The following is a 26,494-nucleotide window of genomic DNA, read 5'->3' on the forward strand; positions in this document are numbered from 1 at the left end:
TATAATGTAAGCGAGTCACACAAAATGTTCTGTAGTATTTGGTGTTTATTTACAACCGCAACATTTATTATAACAGTGAACACGGAGAGATGACTGAGAAAAGAAACTTACGCTGCACTTAAAATGACTCCCGAGTCACTTATAATCGATACTGTGAACAGAGCGTCTCTCTTAAAGACACAAACACGTCCTATAACAGCGGTCGTTGCTTTCGACACCGGTTATCTTCGCTGTGAGCCCTATTTTGAAGGTTTTTTTCAGACGAAACTGAATAACATTAAACGTGCGTGTGAGCGTGGTCAGTTAGAGTAATGAAATATGTCTCCCGTGGGTGAAAAATGAATTGCTTTAGTTTTAGAAGTAAAATAATCTCGTAATGCCACGCCCCCCCCCAGACAAGTACGCGCCCCACAGGTTGAAAACCCCTGCCCTATAGGATCCACAACACTAGCATAACTAACGTTGGAAACCTTACAAGAAATGTAGCCTTTATAAACAGGCATGGAACTGACGCAGATGGAGAACCATCTGGTTCCGCTAACTGTTTACTGGCTACTATTGGAGCTCTTCATACGTTCTTAATAAGATCTTCACACGTTTTCAAATGCTTCAGTGCTATCTGATCATCTAATCTTCAATAACTGGCCTGTTAACTTCTCGCCATTTTCATTCGTGTATCAACAGATTCATTTAAAATAGTAAAGAACAAACAAAGCAGCTCAAAGGAGTCTGGGAAAAGTAGTCAGCACAAGCATTCATATCAGGAGCTCGTCAAGCTAGAACTCAAAACAAACACAGGAGCAACAGGAGCCTCCACACACGTGGCGTGCTCATCTGCAACCTCCCTCTTTAACGAGGATCTAATTAAAACTCTTTGTCGGTTTGCAAGAGCCGAGTCTGGAGCTCATGAAGTATCAGAAGAGCGTTCAGGACCTGCTGGAGCAAACAGCGTCCATTCAAACACCAGCAGAAGATGCCAGATCCTCTCAAACAGCAGGACCTGACAGGAGATGGGCAGCCAAGTTACACAGAAAAGAGTCAGCAGGAGAAGAAAAGCACAACCTGGCAACGGTGTGGTGGGAGATGATCGTGGTGGATCTGCAGCTGGGATATTAAGCGCTGATGAATGAGGGCAGAGGCACGAGCTGGCCCCAGAAGTGCCGCTCCAAAGGGGGGCTGGTTTTCATCTGCAGTAATTAAGTAGCGCTCAGGGGTCTTTCATGGGCCACAGTGATTTGGAACGGGCCCAGTGAAAGCCCCCGTGGATGAGTTCACCTCACTTGCACGTCTTTGGACTGTGGGAGGAAACCGGAGCACCCGCAAGAAACCCACGCAGACGGGGAGAACATGCAAACTCCACAAAGAAAGGACCCGGACCGCCCCACCTGGGGATCGAACCCAGGACCTTCTTGCTGTAAGGCGACAGTGCTACCCACTGAGCCACCGTATGAAAAGATAGAGAAACACGGCCGACTCCGGGCTCGTCAGGGACAGTTTAACCGTTTTCGGTACACGGAGTGAAGCATTCTAGCGGGTTGTGTCGCCTCAGCCCATTGGTTTGAATAGCCTCAGGCTAACTGTGTTAGCTTAGTAGGCTAAAACTGCAGTGATGTAGTCGCTGTAATCTCTGTCCAAGTCGTGCGTCTAAATAATCTGCCTCATGAGTTCGATGTCTTATTAGAATCCTCTCTGCTGAGGCAGCTGATCAGGTAGGCAGTAGGCAGCAAGGCAGCTCACCAGGTTTTCAGACAGACCCAAAGTAGCACCTTCTGAGGGTAGTCTGTGGTCATTTTATGTTCTGAATCTTTTAAGAATATTATGGACTGTAGATGGGGAAACCCATACATTCCCTGCAATTGTGTGTTGAGTAATGTTTATTTTTTAACAATAGAAATATTCGCTCACCCAGTTTTCTGCCATATGTCACAATATGACCCATCCTTGCTTGTAAAGGACTAAGGCTTTTGTTAATTCTCTTAGCAGCATCACAAAAACGGAGGGTCCATACTTTTTTGAAACGAATCAAAGCAATCAAATTTAACTAATAAGGTAACAAGTTATTAACATTATTATTAAATGTCCCGACTTTTTAGGAATTGCGTTTGTACTTTTTGAAAGCGGCTGTGATGTAACGTTAACTAATTACACAATATGTCCAAAAGTATTAGGACACCTGACCAGGAGCCTGTTGAACATCCCATTAATATAGAGTGACACCTACTGTATGTGATCAGCTATAACAACAACCTCTCTTCTGTGAAGGCTTCTCACAAGACGATGAAGTACAACTAGGGATGCATCGATACCATTTTTTCCCAACCGAGTACAAGTACAAGTACATGTATTTTTGTACTTGCCGATACCGATACCAATACCTATTTAGAATACCGTTTTTTTTTTTTAAACAAAAACACACGTGAGAAGTGACGAGAAGTTTAATGATACCACGTCCAAAAATGCACGTCAACAAGTAGCGAGTGATCGAAGTGTTTGTGCGCTGACGTGATGAAATCAAGGAGGAAAAATAAATGAATCTGAGTGGATTTGGCAACACGAACAGCAGGGATTGTTCTGTAGTGAGTTGGAGGTTAATAAATATTTTTGCAATGTTGGTTTTGTAGAGAACGATCAGGTCAGAAATACTGTAAAACGTGTGTGTGTGTGCTGATGTATTCTGATATAAACTATATTATCCCCCTGTCCCACCTGTTTACACTCCTCTCCTGCGTTTCCCCTCACACCGTATCCTGCGTTCTCATTGGCTGTTCGACATGTCCCTCATTCCCAGTCGCACATCTCAGATCAGATATCTGACGTGCTAGAAAACTCGAGCGCTCGGCGAGCCGGTCGGATCGAGTTGTTGGATAGTTCACACATAGCGATCGAGAGCCGAGTTTTGATCGCCGAGCGAACGCCCAGTTGCTCCCGAGCCGGAAAATATAGCGCCGACCGGCCGCCGAGCGAAAATCGTGTAGTGTGAACCAGGCATAACGCAGCAACGTGCACTAGGCTCACGGTATCGGATGTTTAGTATCGGAGCCTCGTTTGCGAGTACGAGTACGAGTTAATGAGCGCGGTATCGGGAAAATACCCGATACCAGTATCGGTACTCATGCATCTCCAAGTACAACTATTGGAATTTGTGCTCATTCAGTCAAAAGAGCATTTGTATGGCAGGGCATTCAAGTCCAAAAACCCTTAGTTGACATTCCGGTTCATTCCAAAGCTGTTCGGTGCTGCTGACCTCACCTGTTCTTCATGTCTTTATAGAGCTTAGTCTGTGCACAGGGACACAGCCATGCTGGAACAGGAAAGGACCCTCCCTAAACTGTTGCTGCGAAGTTGGAAGCATATCATTTCCTTCATGTGATTACTTTATTAAACACATTATCAGTTGTTGTGACGAACATGTTAATTCAATAATTAAAAGGGGTGTCCCAATACTTTTGTCCATATAGTGTGTGTGTGTGTGTGTGTGTTTACAGGATGAAATACCTGCACATCAGCATGTAGAACTGACCGTGTCAGGCTTTTATATTATAACAGCACTATAGTAGGAGAATCCTTACGCGTTTGGGTCCGCTGAAGATCCTCCTGCTGCTCTCCTTGGCTTTCTCCTGAGCTTTGACCTGAGGCCTCTTTGGTGCCTCAGAAACGGTGCGAGAGTTCACCTCGGGGATCTCCAGAGGATCTGAACAAATTAGGGGTGGACAAAAAATATATATATATAGTACAGGTGAAGTAAAAACGTCACTCTCCACAGCAGAAGAAGAAGAAGAACTGACCATCAATAATGCTTACAATATGGGCAGTGGCAGTGATAGCTCAGTGGTTAAGGTACTGGACTAATAAACAGAAGGTTGCCGGTTCAAGCCCCACCACCACTAAGTTGCCACTGTTGGGTCCCTGAGCAAGGCCCTTAACCCTCAATTGCTCATCGTGTTCAGCTCATTGTGTAAGTCGCTTTGGATAAAAAGCGTCTGCTAAATGCTGAAGATGAAGATGTACAATATGCAACACACACAAAATCAGGAATGCACACACACACACACACTCATGTACACACCTACACACCTGCACGCATCACCAAATGCACACACATTCACACAAACATGCACACACACATTCAGAAACGCACACATGCACACACACTCACATTTAGTAACACACACACCCACAAACACACACAAACTCATGCACACACACATTCAGAAACATACATACATAGTAACGCACACAATCTAGCACACACACCCACAAACACACACACATGCACACACACCCACAAACACACACAGTCATGCACACACACATTCAGAAACACACATACATAGTAACGCACACAGTCTAGCACACACACCCACAAACACACACGCACACACACACACACACACTCACATTTAGTAACGCACACACCCACAAACACACACAAACTCATGCACACACACATTCAGAAACACACATACATAGTAACGCACAGTCTAGCACACACACCCACAAACACACACACATGCACACACATGCACACACACTCACATTTAGTAACGCACACACCCACAAACACACACAAACTCATGCACACACACATTCAGAAACACACATACATTGTGGGTGTGTGCTAGACTGTGCGTTACTATGTATGTGTGTTTCTGAATGTGTGTGTGCATGACTGTGTGTGTTTGTGGGTGTGTGCGTTACTAAATGTGAATGTGTGTGTGCATGTGTGTGTGTTTGTGGGTGTGTGCGTTACTAAATGTGAGTGTGTGTGTGTGTGTGTGCATGTGTGTGTGTTTGTGGGTGTGTGCTAGACTGTGCGTTACTAACACACACACATGCACACACATGCACACACACTCACATTTAGTAACGCACACACCCACAAACACACACAAACTCATGCACACACACATTCAGAAACACACATACATAGTAACGCACACAGTCTAGCACACACACCCACAAACACACACACTTGCAAACACACACTCACATACATACATACACACATAGTAACGCACACAGTCTAGCACACACACCCACAAACACACACACTTGCAAACACACACTCACATACATACATACATAGTAACGCACACAGTCTAGCACACACACCCACAAACACACTCATACATAGTAACGCACACAATCTAGCACACACACCCACAAACACACACACTTGCAAACACACACTCACATACATACATACACACATAGTAACGCACACAGTCTAGCACACACACCCACAAACACACACACTTGCAAACACACACTCACATACATACATACATAGTAACGCACACAGTCTAGCACACACACCCACAAACACACTCATACATAGTAACGCACACAATCTAGCACACACACCCACAAACACACAAACTCATGCACACACACATTCAGAAACATACATACATAGTAACGCAGTCTAGCACACACCCACAAACACTTGCAAACACACACTCACATAGATACATACATAGTAACGCACACAAGCTAGCACACACCCACAAACACACACACACTTGCAAACACACACTCATACATAGTAACGCACACAATCTAGCACACACCCACAAACACACACACTTGCAAACACACACTCACATAGATCCATACATAGTAACGCACACAATCTAGCACACACCCACAAACACACACACACTTGCAAACACACACTCATACATAGTAACGCACACAATCTCATGCATTCAAACACATATGCACACATGCACACATACATTCATGCACGCACACATGCAAACACACTCACGTTTAGTAACACACAGACTCACAAACACACACACACACACCCACGAACACACACAAACTCATGCACACACAAACACTCACACATGAAAACACTCATGTACACACACACACACAAAGAGCTTTGGTTGCAGCAACCCAATCCACACCACCACCAGCATGTGAACTAGATCCATTACCGACCTCTCAAAAAGTTTGTGCACCCCTTGGAATGGCCTGGTCTTCTACATGACATTAGCAATAACAATAACAGACCAGAACATTCAGTCTAAACCAGCACCACACTGATTCATCATCCAGATTAGACTGAAAAAGTATGTGAACCCTAATATTAATGCACTCATTTTATTGTTACCTGCTCTATATGGACACCTGACCAGGAGCTTGTCGGACAACCCGTTTTAAAAACAAATGCTATTAAAATGTCATCTGCTCAGCTATAACAGCAGCCACTGGTCTGAGAAGGCTTCTCACAAGACGTTGAACATATGCCTGTGGGAATTTGTGCCCATTCGGTCAAAAAAGCATTTGTATGGCTGGGCACTGAGCCTGAATTGATGTTCCAGTTCATTCCAGAGCTGTTCAGTGCGACTGAGTTCAGGACTCTGTACCGACCACTGGAGTGTCTTTAAACTTAGCTTTTCTTCATGGTTTTATAGAGCTTGCTTTGTGCAAAGGGGCACAGTCATGCTGGAACAAGAAAAGGGCCTTGCCAGCCGCTCAGGTGGCGCAGCGGCAAAGTACGCTAGCGCACCAGAGTTGGGGTTTCGAACACATCGTATCGAATCTCAGCTCTGCCTGGGCTGGGCGGCAGATTGGCTGTTGTTCAGGGTTAGAGGGTAAGAGAGTCGGATCATGGGTCCTCATAACTGGTGCGACTGCGGCCCCTGCTGGCTGACTGCTGGCGCCTGCACAGGGCTGAGGAATAATGCAGATGGGGGTGTGGCCCTCCGTACACAGTGCCCGTCAAGTGTATGAACTCGACTCGTGCAGGTGAAAAATGCAGTCTGTACTGACTGTACATGTCGGAGGGGGCGTATGTCAGTTGAGAGGCGTCCTCAGTCAGCGGTGAGGGGTCGAATCAGTATAGAGGACGCGGTCAGGGTAATTGGACACGACTAGAATAGGGGAGAAAACCCTAAACTGTTGCTGCAACGGTAGAAGCATGTAATTTCCTTTACATAATTTATTCATTAAACCTGTTAGCAACTGTTGTGGCCGAAACACATTAATTCAAAAAACAAGTGGCGTCCCAATACTTTCGTCTGTTTATTGTATATCTTAAGACAATTAGTGGTAGAAGATCTTTTAACTTTTATCAGACTGAATGTAAATGATGAATCAGTGAGGTGTGCTGCGTGTTTTTTATTCTGCACCATAAACATCTGGACGATACCACCACCACCACCACCACCCAGATGTGATGCTGCATGTGTGAGCTCAGATCTCATACTGACCTGGCTTGAGGTCATGTCTCTGACCTGTGCTGCGGCTCTCCTGAGATGCTCTGGGTCGTGAAACGTCAACGCTGGCCTCTCCAAAACTTTCCACCTGTGAGGACATGGCTTTCCTCTTTCTCGTCCTCCTCTCGTCCTCCTCTCCGTCGCTGTCGTCTTCGCTCAGGTCGTCGAAGCCGAAGTATTTGATCTTGTAGTTGGAGGTGCCCGAAGACGCCTGGTCGGCGTCCTCTGTCGGAGCGTCTCCGTCGTCGAAGCCGAAAAGCTCCAGCTTGCTGTCCTTTTTCGATTTGCTCGGAGCGGCTCTGAATCTGGAAGGTGCGAGAAAACTTGACTGAACATCACAAGGAAAATTGTACCAGGGAAGAGACGCTGGCACCAGAAGATGCCCAACAGAACGACGGAAACATGGTCACTGAGATTTTGTTTGTTTGTTTGTTTTTATAATGCCATGCTGTCACATTTATGATATTTACGACAGTAATCTGTGTTTTATAGGTCTTATATTGTATATACACCGATCAGCCATAACATTAAAACCACCTCCTTGTTTCTACACTCACTGTCCATTTTATCAGCTCCACTTACCATACAGAACCACTTTGTAGTTATACAATTACTGACTGTAGTCCATCTGTTTCTCTGCATGCTTTGTTAGTCCCCTTTCATGCTGTTCTTCAATGGTCAGGACCCCCACAGGACCACCACAGAGCAGGTATTATTTAGGTGGTGGATCATTCTCAGCACTGCAGTGACACTGACATGGTGGTGGTGTGTTAGTGTGTGTTGTGCTGGTATGAGTGGATCAGACACAGCAGCACTGTCCACTCACTGTCCACTCTATTAGACACTCCTACCTAGTTGGTCCACCTTGTAGATGTAAAGTCAGAGACGATCGCTCATCTATTGCTGGTGTTTGAGTCGGTCATCTTCTAGACCAGGGGTCTTCAACCTGTGGGGAGTACTTGCCCGAGGGGGCGCGAGCGGCTGTCCGGGGGGGGGGCGTGGCACTACGAGATTACTATTATGAACCGGTGGCACACGAGACTGGCGGAGGACGCGGCAGGCATCCGCGATTGAGCCGTGGTCCACTAAGGGGAGGGGTGCGTGGCGAAAGCCGTGCTTGGCATCTGTGCTCGAGCCGTGCCTTATCCAGGGGAGGGGGACGTGGCGGAAGCAGCGCTTGGTACACGCGACCGAGTGCTGTTCCACCAAGGGGAGGGGGGCGTGGTGTGAGGGGGGGGCACAAGTCGTGCTCGGCACACGAAGGGGGGCGCATGCCTAAAAAGGTTGAAAACCCCTGTTCTAGACCATCAGTGGCCACAGGACGCTGCCCACGGGGCGCTGTTGGCTGGATATTTTTGGTTGGTGGACTATTCTCAGTCTAGCAGTGACAGTGAGGTGTTTAAAAACTCCAGCAGCGTCGCTGTGTATGATCCACTCATACCAGCACAACACACACTAACACACCACCACCATGTCAGTGTCACTGCATTGCTGAGAATGATCCACCACCTAAATAATACCTGCTCTGTGGTGGTCCTGTGGGGGTCCTGACCATTGAAGAACAGGGTGAAAGGGGGCTAACAAAGTATGCAGAGAAACAAGTTCAATATCAAACACAGTCATGAACAATTTTGTATCTCCTATTAATCTGACTGCATGTTTTTGGACTGTGGGAGGAAACTGGAGTTCCTGGAGGAAACCCACACAGACAAGAGAGAACATGCAAACTCCACACAGAAAGGACCCGGATCGCTCCACCTGAGGACCTTGCTGTGAGGTGACCGTGCTACCCTCCACTGAGATTGATAACCAAAAAGCTGATTGATGTCTCATTACCTGACCGGCTTGGTTTCCATCTCAGCTTTCTTCTTTAACCTTCCAGCTTCTCCTGGATCTGTGGTCGGGGTGCTGGGCGTGTACTCCTCCATGCCCCGCTCTATGGAGTCCTGAATGGTGACGTTACAGGCGGACGTGCTGGAAGGATGCAGGACGGTGTAATCCCTCGCCCTGCTCCGGACCGGCGCTTTGCTCTCCTTCTCCCCGCTGCTGGGCTTCCAGGAGTCGCTGTCGATGGAGCCTCCTGATCCCTGCACCTTGGCTTTACTGGGTCTGCAGTAGGTCCTGCAGTTGGAGGTCCTGAGCAGCGACTGCGAGTGGTCCTCCGATTCCGAAGGTTCCACCGGGACGTCCGTGTCTCCCTGACCCACCTCGTCGATACTGATAACGGCAGAAGGTTCGGTCTGGACGCTGCTGTCGAACGTCCAGGTGCTGGACGGAGAGTCTCTGGGGGCGGAGGGCGGGGACGTGGAGCGAGAGCCCAGTCCCACTATGGCGCCCCAGGCATCGAACGAATCCTTGTCTTCGGACTTCTCCGACTTCAGGGTGGTGGTCTGTGCCAGCGGTTTGCGGTCGCTCTCCGAGGCGTTTTTGTACCATGAGTAGCTGTGGCGCTCCGTGTTCTCGCTGGACCAGCTGGGGGTCTTGGCTGAAAGAAAGGTGAGAGGAGAGGCTGAGGTTAGATGTTGGTACCTGGTGGCCAGATACCTTACAGAACTGAGGGAGATCCTTTTTATATAGGGGGGGGGGGGGGGTTACTCACTGGCACACAAAACACAAAAACTACACACACTGTACACACTACACAAAATCTATACACAATGCAACACAACACACACACACTGTACACACTACACAAAAACTACACACACTACACAAAAACTACACACACTGTACACACTACACAAAATCTATACACAATGCAACACAACACACACACACTGTACACACTACACAAAAACTACACACACTACACAAAAACTACACACACTGTACACACTACACAAAATCTATACACAATGCAACACAACACACACACACTGTACACACTACACAAAATCTATACACAATGCAACACAACACACACACACTGTACACACTACACACTACACAAAAACTACACACACTACACAAAAACTACACACACACTGTACACACTACACAAAATCTATACACAATGCAACACAACACACACACACTACACTACACAAAAACCACACACACAAAACAAAATCTATACACACTGTACACATTACACAAACACTACACACAATTCCACACACTATACATGCTACACAAACACTAAACACAATGCTACACACTACACAAACACTACACACTATACATACTACACAAACACTACACATACTACACAAACACTACACACTATACATACTACACAAACACTACACACTATACATACTACACAAACACTACACACTACACATACTACACAAACACTCCCCATACTACACAAACACTACACACTATACATACTACACAAACACTACACACTACACATACTACACAAACACTCCCCATACTACACAAACACTCCCCACTATACATACTACACGAACAATACACACTATACATACTACACAAACACTACACACTACACATACTACACAAACACTACACACTATACATACTACACAAACACTCCCCACTATACATACTACACAAACACTCCCCACTACACATCCTACACAAACACTACACACTACACATACTACACAAACACTCCACACTACACATACTACACAAACACTACACACTATACATACTACACAAACACTCCCCACTATACATACTACACAAACACTCCCCACTATACATACTACACAAACACTACACACTATACATACTACACAAACACTCCACACTACACATACTACACAAACACTACACACTACACATACTACACGAACACTCCACACTACACATACTACACAAACACTCCACACTATACATACTACACAAACACTCCACACTATACATACTACACAAACACTCCACACTATACATACTACACAAACACTCCACACTACACATACTACACAAACACTACACACTATACATACTACACAAACACTCCCCACTATACATACTACACAAACACTCCCCACTACACATCCTACACAAACACTACACACTACACATACTACACAAACACTCCACACTACACATACTACACAAACACTACACACTATACATACTACACAAACACTCCCCACTATACATACTACACAAACACTCCCCACTATACATACTACACAAACACTACACACTATACATACTACACAAACACTCCACACTACACATACTACACAAACACTACACACTACACATACTACACAAACACTCCACACTACACATACTACACAAACACTCCACACTATACATACTACACAAACACTCCACACTATACATACTACACAAACACTCCACACTATACATACTACACAAACACTCCACACTATACATACTACACAAACACTCCACACTATACATACTACACAAACACTCCACACTATACATACTACACAAACACTACACACTATACATACTACACAAACACTCCACACTATACATACTACACAAACACTACACACTATACATACTACACAAACACTACACACTATACATACTACACAAACACTACACACTATACATACTACACAAACACTCCACACTATACATACTACACAAACACTACACACTATACATACTACACAAACACTCCACACTATACATACTACACAAACACTCCACACTATACATACTACACAAACACTCCACACTACACATACTACACAAACACTCCACACTACACATACTACACAAACACTCCACACTATACATACTACACAAACACTCCACACTATACATACTACACAAACACTACACACTAAACATACTACACAAACACTCCACACTATACATACTACACAAACACTCCACACTATACATACTACACAAACACTCCACACTATACATACTACACAAACACTACACACTACATACTACACAAACAGCCACACACACTATACATACTACACAAACAGCCACACACACACTATACATACTACACAAACACTCCACACTATACATACTACACAAACACTACACACTATACATACTACACAAACACTACACACTATACATACTACACAAACAGCCACACACACTACACACACTATACATACTACACAAACACTCCACACTATACATACTACACAAACACTCCACACTATACATACTACACAAACACTCCACACTATACATACTACACAAACACTCCACACTATACATACTACACAAACACTCCACACTATACATACTACACAAACACTCCACACTATACATACTACACAAACACTCCACACTATACATACTACACAAACACTCCACACTACACATACTACACAAACACTCCACACTATACATACTACACAAACACTCCACACTATACATACTACACAAACAGCCACACACACTACACACACTATACATACTACACAAACACTACACACTATACATACTACACAAACTGCCACACACTACACATACTACACATACACTCCACACTATACATACTACACAAACACTATACATACTACACAAACACTACACACTATACATACTACACAAACTGCCACACACAATGTCACACACTACACAAACACCACACACTGTACACAATACACACTATTCCTACACATACACTGAACAATGTCCCACACACTAAACACTACACACTATACATACTACACAAATACTACACAAAGTCACACACTACAAACACTACACACATACTACACAAACTGCTACACACACACTACATACTATACATACTACACAGACACTACACACAATGCCACACAATACACAAAGAATACATACACTATACATTGTACAAACACTACACATAGTGCCACACACACTACATAAACACTATACACAATTCCACACACTACACAAACAATACACACTGTACACAACACACAGTATCCTTACTATACAAACACTGAACACAATGTCATAAACACTACACACAATGCCACACACTAAACTTACACCACAAACACTACACACAATGCTACACATTACACAAACACTACACACAATGCTACACACTACAAACACTACACACCATGCCACACACCATGCCACACACTACACAAACACTACACACCATGCCACACACCATGCCACACACTACACAAACACTACACACAATGCTACACACTACAAACACTACACACCATGCCACACACTACACAAACACTACACACAATGCTACACATTACACAAACACTACACACAATGCTACACACTACAAACACTACACACCATGCCACACACTACACAAACACTACACACAATGCTACACATTACACAAACACTACACACAATGCTACACACTACAAACACTACACACCATGCCACACACTACACAAACACTACACACCATGCCACACACTACACCAACACTACACACAATGCTACACATTACACAAACACTACACACAATGCTACACATTACACAAACACTACACACAATGCTACACATTACACAAACACTACACACACTACACAAACACTACACACCATGCCACACACTACACAAACACTACACACCATGCCACACACTACACCAACACTACACACAATGCTACACATTACACAAACACTACACACAATGCTACACATTACACAAACACTACACACACTACACAAACACTACACACCATGCCACACACTACACAAACACTACACACAATGCCACACACTACACAAACACTACACACACACACCCTATCCATACTACACAAACACTACACACAATGCCACACACTACACAAACACTACACACACCCTATTTATACTACACAAACACTACACACACACACAATCCATACTACACAAACACTACACACAATGCCACACACTACAAACACTACCCACTATAAACACTACACAGACACTACACACAATGCCACACACTACACAAACACTACACACACTATACATACTACACACAATTTCACACTACACACACTATCCCTACACCACAAATACTACACACAATGCTACACACTAAACACACCCTATCCATATTACACAGACACTACACCCACTATGCCACACACACACTGCTCACACCACAAACTACACAGACACTACACACACAATCAAATCAAAAACAAATCAAATCTTGTCACATACAGATCATACATAGTACAGTGAAATGCTTTTAATAATACACTATGCCACACACACTACACTCTCACTGCACCACAAACACTATACACACTCAACACACACACACTACACTACAGTACAGTACACAAACACTACTCACACACTACAAAAACACTGCACACAAGAGGGCGTCTGCAATCATAAATCACGATACAGTGGTAGCTTAGTGGTTAAGGTACTGGACTAGTAATCAGAAGGTTGCCGGTTCAAGCCCCACCACTGCCAGGTTGCCACTGTTGGGCCCTTGAGCAAGGCCCTTAACCCTGAAATTGCTTAGATTGTATACGGTCACACCTGTAAGTCGCTTTGGATAAAAGCGTCCGCTAAATGCCAAAAAATGTAAATGTGGTGATTCAGTTGCAGGTACGAGCTGAAGCGTTCCACGGATCTCACATTAAATACTGTTTATGATTTGTTTATGAAGAACCCTGCGTTCAGATCATAACGTGGATCATCTACTCTCTAATAGAGTCGGACACTCTGGGTTCCTGCTCGACTGGACTTTAAACGTTCTTCTATTAACAGAGCTTCACTGTGCGTCTCTTCCGCCGCGGTGTTTCAGCTAATTGACGGCTCAATCGGCCAGATCATTATCCGAGAGCCTGGAGGAGAAGCCGACAGTTGTGGAGCCGACACCAGTTACGGAGCGGAAATGGAACTAAAAGACCAATAGAAATCCATTTCCAGGTCCAGTGGGCTTTAAAGGCTTTGTGTTTCTGCTCACTTCAAACCGGCGGCGGAGAAGCGAGAAAGCTTGACGTCTTCCATGATGCTCAGATCTTTCACTCTGAACGAATTAGCTGGATGAAAGAAACCTGCTCGACTGTGAGCGAGGAGAGAAGCCCATCGTTAGATCCGGATCCTGACCTGTTGATCAGTTCCAGTTCTGAATGAGGATGTTTTTGTAAAAACAGTTAATAATATTAGGAGTTGACACACGTTCATGGGGGCCAGGATGAGGGTGTGTGTGTGTGTGTGTGTGTGTGTGTGTGTGTGTGCTTTTCAGGTGGATCAGGGTCTCTGCAAACAAAAATAATGGTAGTAAAACCCCAAACTGACAGTGTCAGCAAATAATCGCTGAACACATGGACCAGACTGGTGTTCCTAATAAAGTGCTCAATGAGTGTTGATCTTTCTCTCACGTTTTATAACCGCTTAAGTCTGGTCAGTGTCACTGTGTTTCTGTTATTTCCAGATTCACTGGACGCGATGCTGTAACACACCCCGAACAGGACGCCAATCACGTCTGTCTGGCTGATGTCTGTCTGGCACCTGTGGGGAGTTGAACCCTGGATTCCAGCGGTAGTGGGCTAGCATGATTTACCACTGCACTACTCGATACACCGATCAGCCATAACATTAAAACCACCTCCTTGTTTCTACACACACTGTCCATTTTATCAGCTCCACTTACCATATAGAAGCACTTTGTAGTTCTACAATTACTGACTGTAGTCCGTCTGTTTCATGCTGTTCTTCAATGGTCAGGACCACTACAGAGCAGGTATTATTTAGGTGGTGGATCATTCTCAGCCCTGCAGTGACACTGACATGGTGGTGGTGTGTTAGTGTGTGTTGTGCTGGTATGAGTGGATCAGACACAGCACTGCTGCTGGAGCTTTTAAACACCTCACTGTCTCTGCTGGACTGAGAATAGTCCACCAACCTAATATATCCAGCCAACAGCACCCCGTGGGCAGCGTCCTGTGACCACTGATGAAGGTCTAGAAGATGACCGACTCAAACAGCAGCAATAGATGAGCGATCGTCTCTGACTTTACATCTACAAGATGGACCAACTAGGTAGGAGTGTCTAATAGAGTGGACAGTGAGTGGACACGATATTTAAAAACTGTGTCTGATCCACTGATACCAGCACAACACACACTAACACACCACCACCATGTCAGTGTCACTGCAGTGCTGGGAATGATCCACCACCTAAATAATACCTGCTCTGTGGTGGTCCTGTGGGGGTCCTGACCATTGGAGAACAGCATGAAACAGATGTACTACAGTCAGTAATTGTAGAACTACAAAGTGCTTCTATATGGTAAGTGGAGCTGATAAAACAGACAGTGAGTGTAGAAACCATGAGGTGGTTTTAATCTTATGGCTGATCGGTGTATAATAGTAGTAGCCCAGCAGGTTGAGCTTAGGGTTGTAAGTCAGAGGGTTGTGTGTTCGAATCCCAGCTCTGCCATGCAGCCACTGTTGGGCCCTTGAGCAAGACCCTTAACCTTTCGGCTCCAGGGTTGTTGTTTAATAACTGACCCTGCGCTCAGACCTCAGCTTCCAGTGATAAGTGACGTGTTTTTTATTTACATGGACGTTGTTTAGAAGGGATTTTCTGGCTGTGTCCCAAACTGCATCCTGTTTGCCACATAGTGTGTAGCTATACCATTTGCAGTAAATTGTGTGATTTGGGACACAGCCCACATCAACTGCCATCATTATGTTGAGCTTTGATCTCATGAGGTGTGATTGGTTAGTCTGGATTTCCGAGATAATGTTCAGACATGAACCCTGGAATAAAGCGTCCTTATACTTTTGCCCCTTGGAACATTAAGGGGTTTTAAGATCAGTCAAGTAATCCACTCTGAGAACAATGTGAGTTCTTCTAAAGACAGCCGCTCAGGTGGCGCAGCGGTAAAAAGACACGCTGCAACCAGAGCTGGATTCTGAGTACATGGTATCGAATCCAGCTCTGCTTCCCCGGCTCGAGGCTGAGTGGCTGTATGAGCAACGATTGGCCGGTTGCTCAGTTGGGGGGCGGGACAAAGAACCGGATGTGGGTCTCTCTCTGTCAGAATGCGATTACGACCTCTGCCGGCTGATGAGGAAGAGTGCCCTTAGGGTGTGTCTCTCCGCATGCAACGCTAGGTGGCGCCAAACTCATAAATGTGTGGGTGGCAAAAGGCATCCGGCTTGCTGCTCATATGTCGGAGGGGATGTTGGTTAGCTTCGATCTCCTCGGTCAGGGCGGGGTTCGGCATAGACAGAGAGGAAGCACGATGCTAATTGAACAATTGGATGCGCTAAAGGGGGAGAAAAAGGGGAAGAAAAAAAAAAAAAGTTCTTCTAAAGACAGGCGTGTGCTTACCTGCTGTGGAGCTGCTGAAGAACTTTCCGCCATCGTCCGGCACCCGGACGGCGCTCTTCTCGGCCGCGAGGGTGGACGAGGCGCGGTTAGGTGGCCGGCTAGGCGCCACCGCTTGCACGCTGGCGGGCTGGCTCACTCTGCTATTAGGCTCCAGGGTCAGGCTGACCTCTACGGAGCCCGACTTGGCCGGAGACTTGGAGGCGCCGCGAGAAGACACCGGCTTGGACTCCTCGTCGCTGTCGAAGCCGAAGGGATCCTCGGAGCCGTCGTCCTCCACCATCTTGGGCTTCTTGGTCCGATCGGGTTGATCGGATTTGGTGCCGTGTCTCTTGGAGCCCAGCTGGGCTTTGTAGGTGGTCTCGCCCCATTTGGTGCTGAGTGTGGCGCGCTTGTTGGACAGGACCTCGTCGAACTTGGACGTCCCTTCGCCGCCCTTGCGGCTGTAGGTTTTCACGATTCGAGAGGTCATTCTGGCGAGCGTTTCATATTCCCTGCAGAGGAAGAAGAAACGGGACAGTCATTACATTTACATTTAGCCATTTAGCAGACGCCTTTATCCAAAGTGACTTACATTACCGTGAGCAATTGAGGGTTAAGGGCCTTGCTCAAGGGCCCAAAAGCAGCAACCTGGCAGTGATGGGGCTTAAACCAGCAACCTTCTGATTACTAGTCCAGTACCTTAACCACTAGGCTACGGCTTGCCCATTTAGACAAACAACTCAACACAGATCTGAACTTTCAAATTCATCAGTACTGTGACAGTATACAGTCTGAGCAATTGAGGGTTAAGGGCCTTGCTCAAGGGCCCAACAGCAGCAACCTGGTAGTGGTGGGGCTTGAACCAGTACCTTAACCACTAGGCTACGGCTTGCCCATTCAGACAAACGGATTCAGCGCTCAACACAGATCTGAACTTTCAAAATCATCGCACTGATTATGGACAGAAAGATTTTAAAACACATCACAGTGGCATGTTCATTATGGTACAGCAGGGGTATCCAAACCGGCCCGTTACCATTTTTGAAACAACTCACGAGGTATTTTAGAAATTAAGCAGGTTTTTAAAAAAACTGCTTGAACTCTTTGAACTCTGGGTGTCGCTGTAGCGTAAAACAAATCTAAAACTCTCCCCGTCTTCTTTCCCCCGACTCAAAACATTAACGTTACACTAGAGCTGGGTGGTATGACGGTTTATTCGGTGTACCAGCTTTGATTCCTCATACCGTACCGATTTTTTAATATACCGCCATACCGTAGCACAGTTAATACAACAGCTGTAAGCTTCAGTTTGTTTGTTTGTTTGTTTATTAGGATTTTCACGTCATGTTTTACACTTTGGTTACATTCATGACAGGAACGGTAGTTATTTATTTACATTTACGGCACTTAGCGGACGCTTTTATCCAAAGCGACTTACAGTGCTGTGACAGAATATTTTCCAAGCAATTAAGGGTTAAGGGCGTTGCTCAAGGGCCCAACAGTGGCAACCTGGCAGTGGTGGGGCTTGAACCAGCAACCTTTGGATTACTAGTCCAGTACCTTAACCACTAGGCCACGTTTATATCAAACACAGTCATGGACAATTTAGTGTCTCCAATTCACCTCACTTGCACGTCTTTGGACTGTGGGAGGAAACCGGAGCACCTGGAGTAAACCCACGCAGACACGAGGAGAACATCCAAACTCCACACAGAAAGGACCCTGACCGCCCCACTTGGGGATCGAACCCAGGACCTTCTTGCTGTGAGGCGACAGTGCTACCCATCGAGCCACCGTGCCCCCCCGTAGGCTTCAGTAGGCAGCAAATCATATAATACTGTTCGCCGCTAAAAGCACTATGGAGCGCCGTGCAGATTGGACACAGCTCACTAGTTAGCCAGGTAGCTTTGGCATGACAGTGTTAACAGATGAGAGAGGCTTTCTCGAAATGGTGAAAGAAAATAAACAAAAACAGATGGAGGATGAAGAGGGGAAGACCAAATATGCACCACAGGAACTTGGCAAAGAAATGAGGTGTGTGGGCAGTTTAGAACAGACTAAAACACTATAATTATCTACAGCGAGCGTCCAGCCACGGCTGTTACAAACGACGACATTACGAACGCAGTAACAATCCACATATGCAAGGACACGATTCCTCTACAGACAGTCGAGAAAGAAGCTATCAGAGCGATAATTAAAACACTGGATTCCAGGTCTGTCTTACAGGGCAAAAATACTTCAGGTCAATTATAAGCCAACTGGAATCAGAGATATTTAAAATTGTCCACTTTTTTTACAACAGACCAGTGGTCAGGTTTGCAAACATGGTTTTATTTGTTAAAGGGAGAGCTATAAGGTAATTGTAAAATACTTAAATATTAAATAAACAATAAAAACTGTATTTATTGCAACTGTTTCACACAGACTGATATATTGTTACATATTGTGTCATTTCGTGGGGCCGAGCAAAGCTTATTCGCTTGTTAAGTGTGACGTCACGCGTCATTTCCGGGGCCAAACTAACCTAATCGCAAACGCAAACAACTATGGCTAAACCTGTGAACCTTTTTATATATATATTGTAAGATCCATATTGCACTAATTGTAATGATCTATGTTTATTGTCATAAATATTTTCTGTTTGGTTAAAGAATACTTATTTGAGGTGACTTGGTATTTCAGCTATTGATGATTTTTCCTGGTAATCAGTGTATGCTGTTATTCATTAGTCCTCTTTGGTGGAGCCTGCGGGGGGGCAGAATTGTACTGACTCTATATACCGACAATATTTATCAAATATACGGAAAGAAAGAGGACGTGGAGCAACAGATTTATGATCGTAGTTTTGTTTGTTATACGCCAATTGCGAACATAGTGAGTTTTTATAAGAAACTTGGATTAACGGATGAGTCAATGTAAGAAGAAAGTTCAAATAAATTCTGTTTGTGGAAAACTTAAGGAACTCGTGTTGCTGTCGTTGGAAATTGGATTTACAAACATTACCCGAGTCATAAATGTCTAGTCCTTCTCAATAGCTGTCTGGATGAGAAAAGGTCTTATTATATACATATATTATATATATATATATATATATATATTAGAAACATACATTAAGATACAAATAAGACAAGATGTGCAGTACACTAGTGCACTTCAGGTAATCTGAATATCATGAAAAGTTCATGTCATTATTTCATTTCATGTCACCTCATCAAGAGGTAAGCGGTCATATTTTTAATTCATTACATGAAAACTGACATTTCTAACTCTTTGGTTTTACTTTTAATCAATATAGCTTATATAGTAAAAATCCAGAATCTCACATTATTATATGAAATTTTAAAAAAAAGCTTGAAACACGTGTAATGAATATACAATGACAGTTTATCTTTTTACATTGAATTATGAACAAAAATATTACTTCATGATATCTAATCGCAAGGAAAGCGGTAAAAAGACAGTTGGGTCGTTTATGTTCGACTCGGACCTGTTGAAGCAGTACGGCACACAGCACTGTGGCATATTGAAAATACGAGAGACTCAGCCAACTTGGACCCGGATGTGACGTTTCATAAGGTCGACACGTCACCACTTAACAAGCGGATAGTATCAAACCCTTTATTATATACATGCTGAAATTAAAACCTTTATATTCTACGTACTTATGACAGTGGAATCAGCCATACAACAACAACAACAAAAAACATACCGTGATATACCATGAAACCGCCAGAATCTTAAAAAATACCATGATACATGATACCATGGTCATACCGCTTTTTATCCAGAGTGACTTACAGTCTAAGCAGTTGAGGGTTGAGAGCCTTGCTCAAGGGCCCAACAGTGGCAACCTGGCAGTAGTGGGGTTTGAACCAGCGACCTTTCGATTCCTAGTCCAGTACCTTAACCACTAGGCTACAACTGCCCATCTGGCCCCAACAAGAAATGTTTGGACACCCCCGGTATAAACAATCTGGTTTCAGAATTGTGCGTCACGTTGCGTATTCCATTCCAAACCATTCCAGGTTTTGTTTATAACATCGTTGTACCGTTTGTTTTTTAAACGTGACCAAACATAACATCGTGGTGTGTTTTTCTCACTTCCCCATGTATCTCAAACACTGAGCCACAAACAACAACTTCCAGTTCATCGACCTCGTTATCCTGATCACGGTCGCAGTGGGTAACAAATTTCAGCAGATGTGTGTTCTTGGCCTGTTGTCTTACCTAAACTAGAGTAATGAAATGTTTACTATAGAAGCACTTCTGTAAGTCGCTCTGCTAAATGCCAAAAATGTAACACTGAGCACAAGACAGAAATACCCTGGACAGGGCACCAATCCACTGCAGTGCTTTGAATGAGACACAGCCTGAATTAAACTTGTCTGAAAAGAGGCCCGGTCAGCTGATAGGGCAGTGATAGCCCAGTGGTTAAGGTACTGGACTAGTAATCAGAAGGTTGCCGGTTCAAGCCCCACCACTGCCAAGTTGCCACTGTTGGGCCCCTGAGCAAGGCCCTTAACCCTCAACTGCTCAAATCATAATCAACTGTTCAGTCATAATTGTAAGTCACTTTGGATAAAAGCGTCTGTTAAATGCTGAAAATGTAAATGATAGCACTGCACTAGGGCTGAAACGATTCCTCGAGTAAATCGATTACTAAAAATCATCGAGGAATCGTTTAATCCGCACAACCATATACAGCTCACGGTGTTTTACACGGACGACTTTCACTTTTGCGCAGCGTGTTTAACGCTGTGTGCAGGTGACGTGAAGAATCTGAGGGCTGCGTCCCAAATATCTGAAACATAAACAGAACTTAACAGGACTTGATCCGGGTTCTTTTTGCGGACAGTTTAATGAACACTACGTATTTGGACACGTCCGCCGCTCCTGCGAACTGAACGTATCGGTTTAGGACGCAGCCGAGATTTGATAGCGCGGACTGCGAGATATAGAGAGAGAATAGCGAACAGGAGGAGACTGGACAGAGAAAACCACAGAAAGTTTGAGATCATTTTAAGCTGATAAAACTAAAACTCAGTATAACATCCACACCATCAGAGCGTCGTGTTTACTTTACTCATGTTTACTGACTTTACTTCGTTTCAACCACCACAGGCTTTTATGAAGATTTAGGCAAACACACACACACACACACACACACACACACACACACACACACACACACACACACACACACCAGATCTACCTCATCTAGAGACCCAATCCTGACAGATTTTTATCCCCCTACAAACACCACAAAACCTCCCAACAAAATATTAAAGCTTTATGTTCTGCGTGAGCTGTAGCTGAAACTTTGAGTTTTGAAAGTTGCACAAATTACAGGCTTATGTTCATGTATTTTTGTTTATTATTATTTATGACTTGATGACCTGATGTTTCAGGTTGCCTGTTTACATTTTAAAAGTAAATTGATTTATTTTTGATTGATTTATTTTTGCATTTAAAAAATGTTAAACTGTCCTGTATGCAAGGAATACAAATGTACAGTTTGGTTTCAGATTTAGATTCAGGTTTAATCTAATATGTATTTGTTTTTGCTCTTTATTAAAGCAAAAGTATTTCTTATCCGATTACTCGATTAATCGCTGGAATAATCGATAGAATACTCGATTACAAAAATAATCGATAGTTGCAGCCCTACACTGCACAGATTCGAACCCCGATCCCTGCGATGGTGGACTAGTGTAATAGGCTGCTGCGCCACTCAAGTGGTAGAACAGGGCCGTTGTAGCCTAGTGGTTAAGATACTGGAGTAGTAATCAAAAGGTTGCTGGTTCAAGCCCCACTACTACTAGGTGCCCACTGTTGGGCCCTTGAGCAAGTTCCTTAACCCTCAACTGCTCAAAATTCTGTTCTGTAAGTCGCTTTAAATGTTAAATGCCGAAAATGTAAATGATAGCACTGCACAGATTCGAACCCCGATCCCAGCGATGGTGGACTAGTGTAATAGGCTGCTGCACCACTCAAGTGGTAGAACAGGGCCGTTGTAGCCTAGTGTACACTGGACAGGGCACCAATCCACTGCAGTGCTTTGAATGAGACAAAGCCTGAATGAAACTTGTCTGAAAAGAGGCCCGGTCGGCTGATAGGGCAGTGATAGCCCAGTGGTTAAGGTACTGGACTAGTAATCCAAAGGTTGCTGGTTCAAGCCCCACCACTGCCAGGTTGCCACTGTTGGGCCCTTGAGCAAGGCCCTTAAGCCACAATTGCTTAGACTGTATACTGTAACTGTACTGTAAGTCGCTTTGGATAAGTATCCGCTAAATGCCAAAAAAGTCAATGTAAGTGCCTTTAACTACATGGTTTCAGGCCAAAATGTAGCATTTAATCAACAGTAAAGTTCAAAACATCCACAATTCTGTTCTACTGACAAAACATCAATAAAGTGATACGTCACGTATCGAGATTTATGATTCTGATAATAATACAAGAAACTATAATATAATATAATGTTCTGTCCTGTCTGCTGAACCGAAATATCGCGATACATAACAGGTCTATATCGTATCGCTCAGCAGCTTAAACTAGTACACATACCTGCACAGAACGCGGAGCTACGGTTAGCTTAGCAACTTGCTAATGCATTAGCCACAGCAGGCTAACGTCTTTAGCACTCTGTTTGACGTGTTTTTCTTAACCTGATATAAACGAACGTGGGAAAAATATGAAGATAAAAATCATTACTAATTCATTCCATTGTATTATTGATTGCGAATTATGAGCGATCTTTAAATCTATTAGCACAGCTCAGGCCGGTTAGCCTGTTAGCTTTGGTCTTGTTTGTAGTAGTTGTATTTGGGGAAAACACGGGTTGTGTTCCAATACGCAAACTTGTGTACTGTATAGTAGAATAATTTGAACATACTGGCGTCAGTGGGAAAGCACACTTCGTAGTGCGCAATGTTGTGGTTTGGGACGCATCCACAGGCGGTTAACGCTTTAGCCAGATAGCTAGCCAACTAGCTAACTCAGCACAAATGATCAATGTCTGGAAATAAAACAGGCAGATCGAATATTTATGTTGTTTAAAATGTAACTTGAAGAATTATAATCGCTTTCTGAACTGTATGAGTTAACTTCGAAGCAATTTCTGTAAACAGCCGAACAAAGTTAACGGTAGTTATAGGCTGCGTCCCAAACAGCAAAGTAAACACTATAAAGTAATCCGAAACTGTATATCAATTACTGTAGTAGCGCACTAACCGAGCGCCCTACGTAGTAAAGTAGTGTGCGAATTGAGACACAGCCCTGGTTCCTAGCCGCGCGCTAGCAGCTGTCAGTGTGCTACAGGCGGCTCGGCCTGCTGATCCACAGCTCCACTCCAGCACATAAACAAGCCGAAAAATCACCCCGAAACGCGGCCAATCTGCACCGACCCGCACTCACACACACACCGCGACACTTCCACACTCAGATCCGCAGCAGGAGGGAGGAATGATCACCTACTTGTTCAGGTTTCCGCGCTGCTTTCTTAGTCGATTGTATCGATTCCACACCGACCGCCTCCATTCGACTTCCTCCCTCCCTTTGCCCTCTCGCTATTGACACAGCGTCACCGAACTCGCAGTCCGATTTCCACCAATCACAAGCCAGAGATTTGCATAGCGTCAATATGATTGGCTGGATGAAGTGTCCGTTGTAGTTGAACGTGAGACGTGTAAACGTAGTGATTGTTCAATTCTGGGTAATGTAGTTCATTCAGGATGTTTGTTTGTTTATTAGCATTTTAACGTCATGTTTTACACTTTGGTTACATTCATGACAGGACAGGTAGTTACTCATTACACAAGGTTAATCAGTTCACACAAGGTTATATCGAACACAGTCATGGACAATTTAGTGTCTCCAATTCACCTCACTTGCATGTCGTTGGACTGTGGGAGGAAACCGGAGCACCCGGAGGAAACCCACGCAGACACGGGGAGAACATGCAAACTCCACACAGAAAGAACCCGGACCGCCCCACCTGGGGATCGAACCCAGGACCTTCTTGCTGTGAGGCGACAGTGCTACCCACTTAGCCTCCGTGCCGCCCCTTTCAGGATGTAAATAATCCTACAGCTCCGTGCACACTAGTCATAAGATAAGGTAAAAGATAAGATAAGATAGGACTTTATTGATCCTCTTGAGGAGATTAACTCATAACAGCAGTATGAAAAGCAGGTAGAAACAAAAAAAAATTGCATACACACTTTATTGCCAAAAGTAATCACTTACCTATCCAAATCATCGAATTCTGTTCTGTTCTTAAGTCAAAATGTTCGTTAGTTAAACCTATTTTCCCCATAAGAAATAATGTAAATAGAATTAATCCGTGCCAGACCTCCCAAACCCCCCTTACCTAACCTCTCTAATGTCTTAAATGCTCTTTTTTAATATAAATACAAGTATATTTTCCCTTAAATTTTACATTATAGAATATACATTCCTGTAATAAACAATAATAAACAACAATACACAGTAGTACTGTACATAAACACACATCACATTTCAGTGCAGTACGTGTGCTGCACCATACACCATAATACATTTCCTTCTTTTTTTATAAAATCTATCTACCAGAAACAACAATAACTCTCATATTTCTCTATTATTTCCTTCTTTATTTCAGTAGTGTCGTATTTTGTAGGTGTAATTGCATGAAAGAAATAATACTTTACTCAACGAATTCCTTCTTCTCTCTCACTCACTGTCCCCTCTGTCTGATACACAGTGACACCTACTGGCAGGAGTAATTATACAACAACAAATGTCCGACATCCCAAGTTGCAAAAACTCATTTCCGGGAGGTACCCCCGGACCACGCCCCCCACCCCCAAAAAAAGCAAAAAAAAAAAAAGCTAAAAAAAAAGCTCTAGCACACATCAAAGGATGGGTGATAACAGAACTTTTAGAAGCTGCTAACTGAGCTACTTAGCTAAGTGTTCGCGTCACAAACACATTAATGTGTTTTAACGGATTTATGTTCCCTACATAGTGCACTAGATAGTATTTTAGATATGAATTCATGCTCCCTACTTATTGCACTTAGCGCACAGTAGACAGTATA

At 44.1% G+C, this 26,494-nt stretch overlaps 1 protein-coding gene across 2 annotated transcripts in view; it reads right to left on the reverse strand.

Moving 5' to 3' along the window:
• waplb (WAPL cohesin release factor b) overlaps nucleotides 1-24,945 on the reverse strand; it is a 57,937-nt gene extending 32,992 nt beyond the window's left edge. Inside the window, exons 1-5 of one of the 2 annotated variants that reach the window (XM_063003211.1) lie at nucleotides 24,892-24,945; nucleotides 17,437-17,927; nucleotides 9,066-9,714; nucleotides 7,248-7,534; nucleotides 3,570-3,691 (exon numbers count right to left, since the gene is read on the reverse strand). In XM_063003211.1, the coding sequence (XP_062859281.1) occupies nucleotides 3,570-3,691; nucleotides 7,248-7,534; nucleotides 9,066-9,714; nucleotides 17,437-17,905 (1,527 nt within the window). In that variant the 5' untranslated portion in view covers nucleotides 17,906-17,927; nucleotides 24,892-24,945. Of the gene's footprint in view, nucleotides 1-3,569; nucleotides 3,692-7,223; nucleotides 7,535-9,065; nucleotides 9,715-17,436; nucleotides 17,928-24,891 lie in introns of both variants that reach the window. The other variant, XM_063003210.1, reaches the window with a different exon arrangement.
• Nucleotides 24,946-26,494: the final 1,549 nt, after the last annotated feature.

The sequence above is a fragment of the Trichomycterus rosablanca genome, chromosome 10, assembly GCF_030014385.1.
Source record: "Trichomycterus rosablanca isolate fTriRos1 chromosome 10, fTriRos1.hap1, whole genome shotgun sequence".
NCBI lineage: Eukaryota > Metazoa > Chordata > Actinopteri > Siluriformes > Trichomycteridae > Trichomycterus > Trichomycterus rosablanca.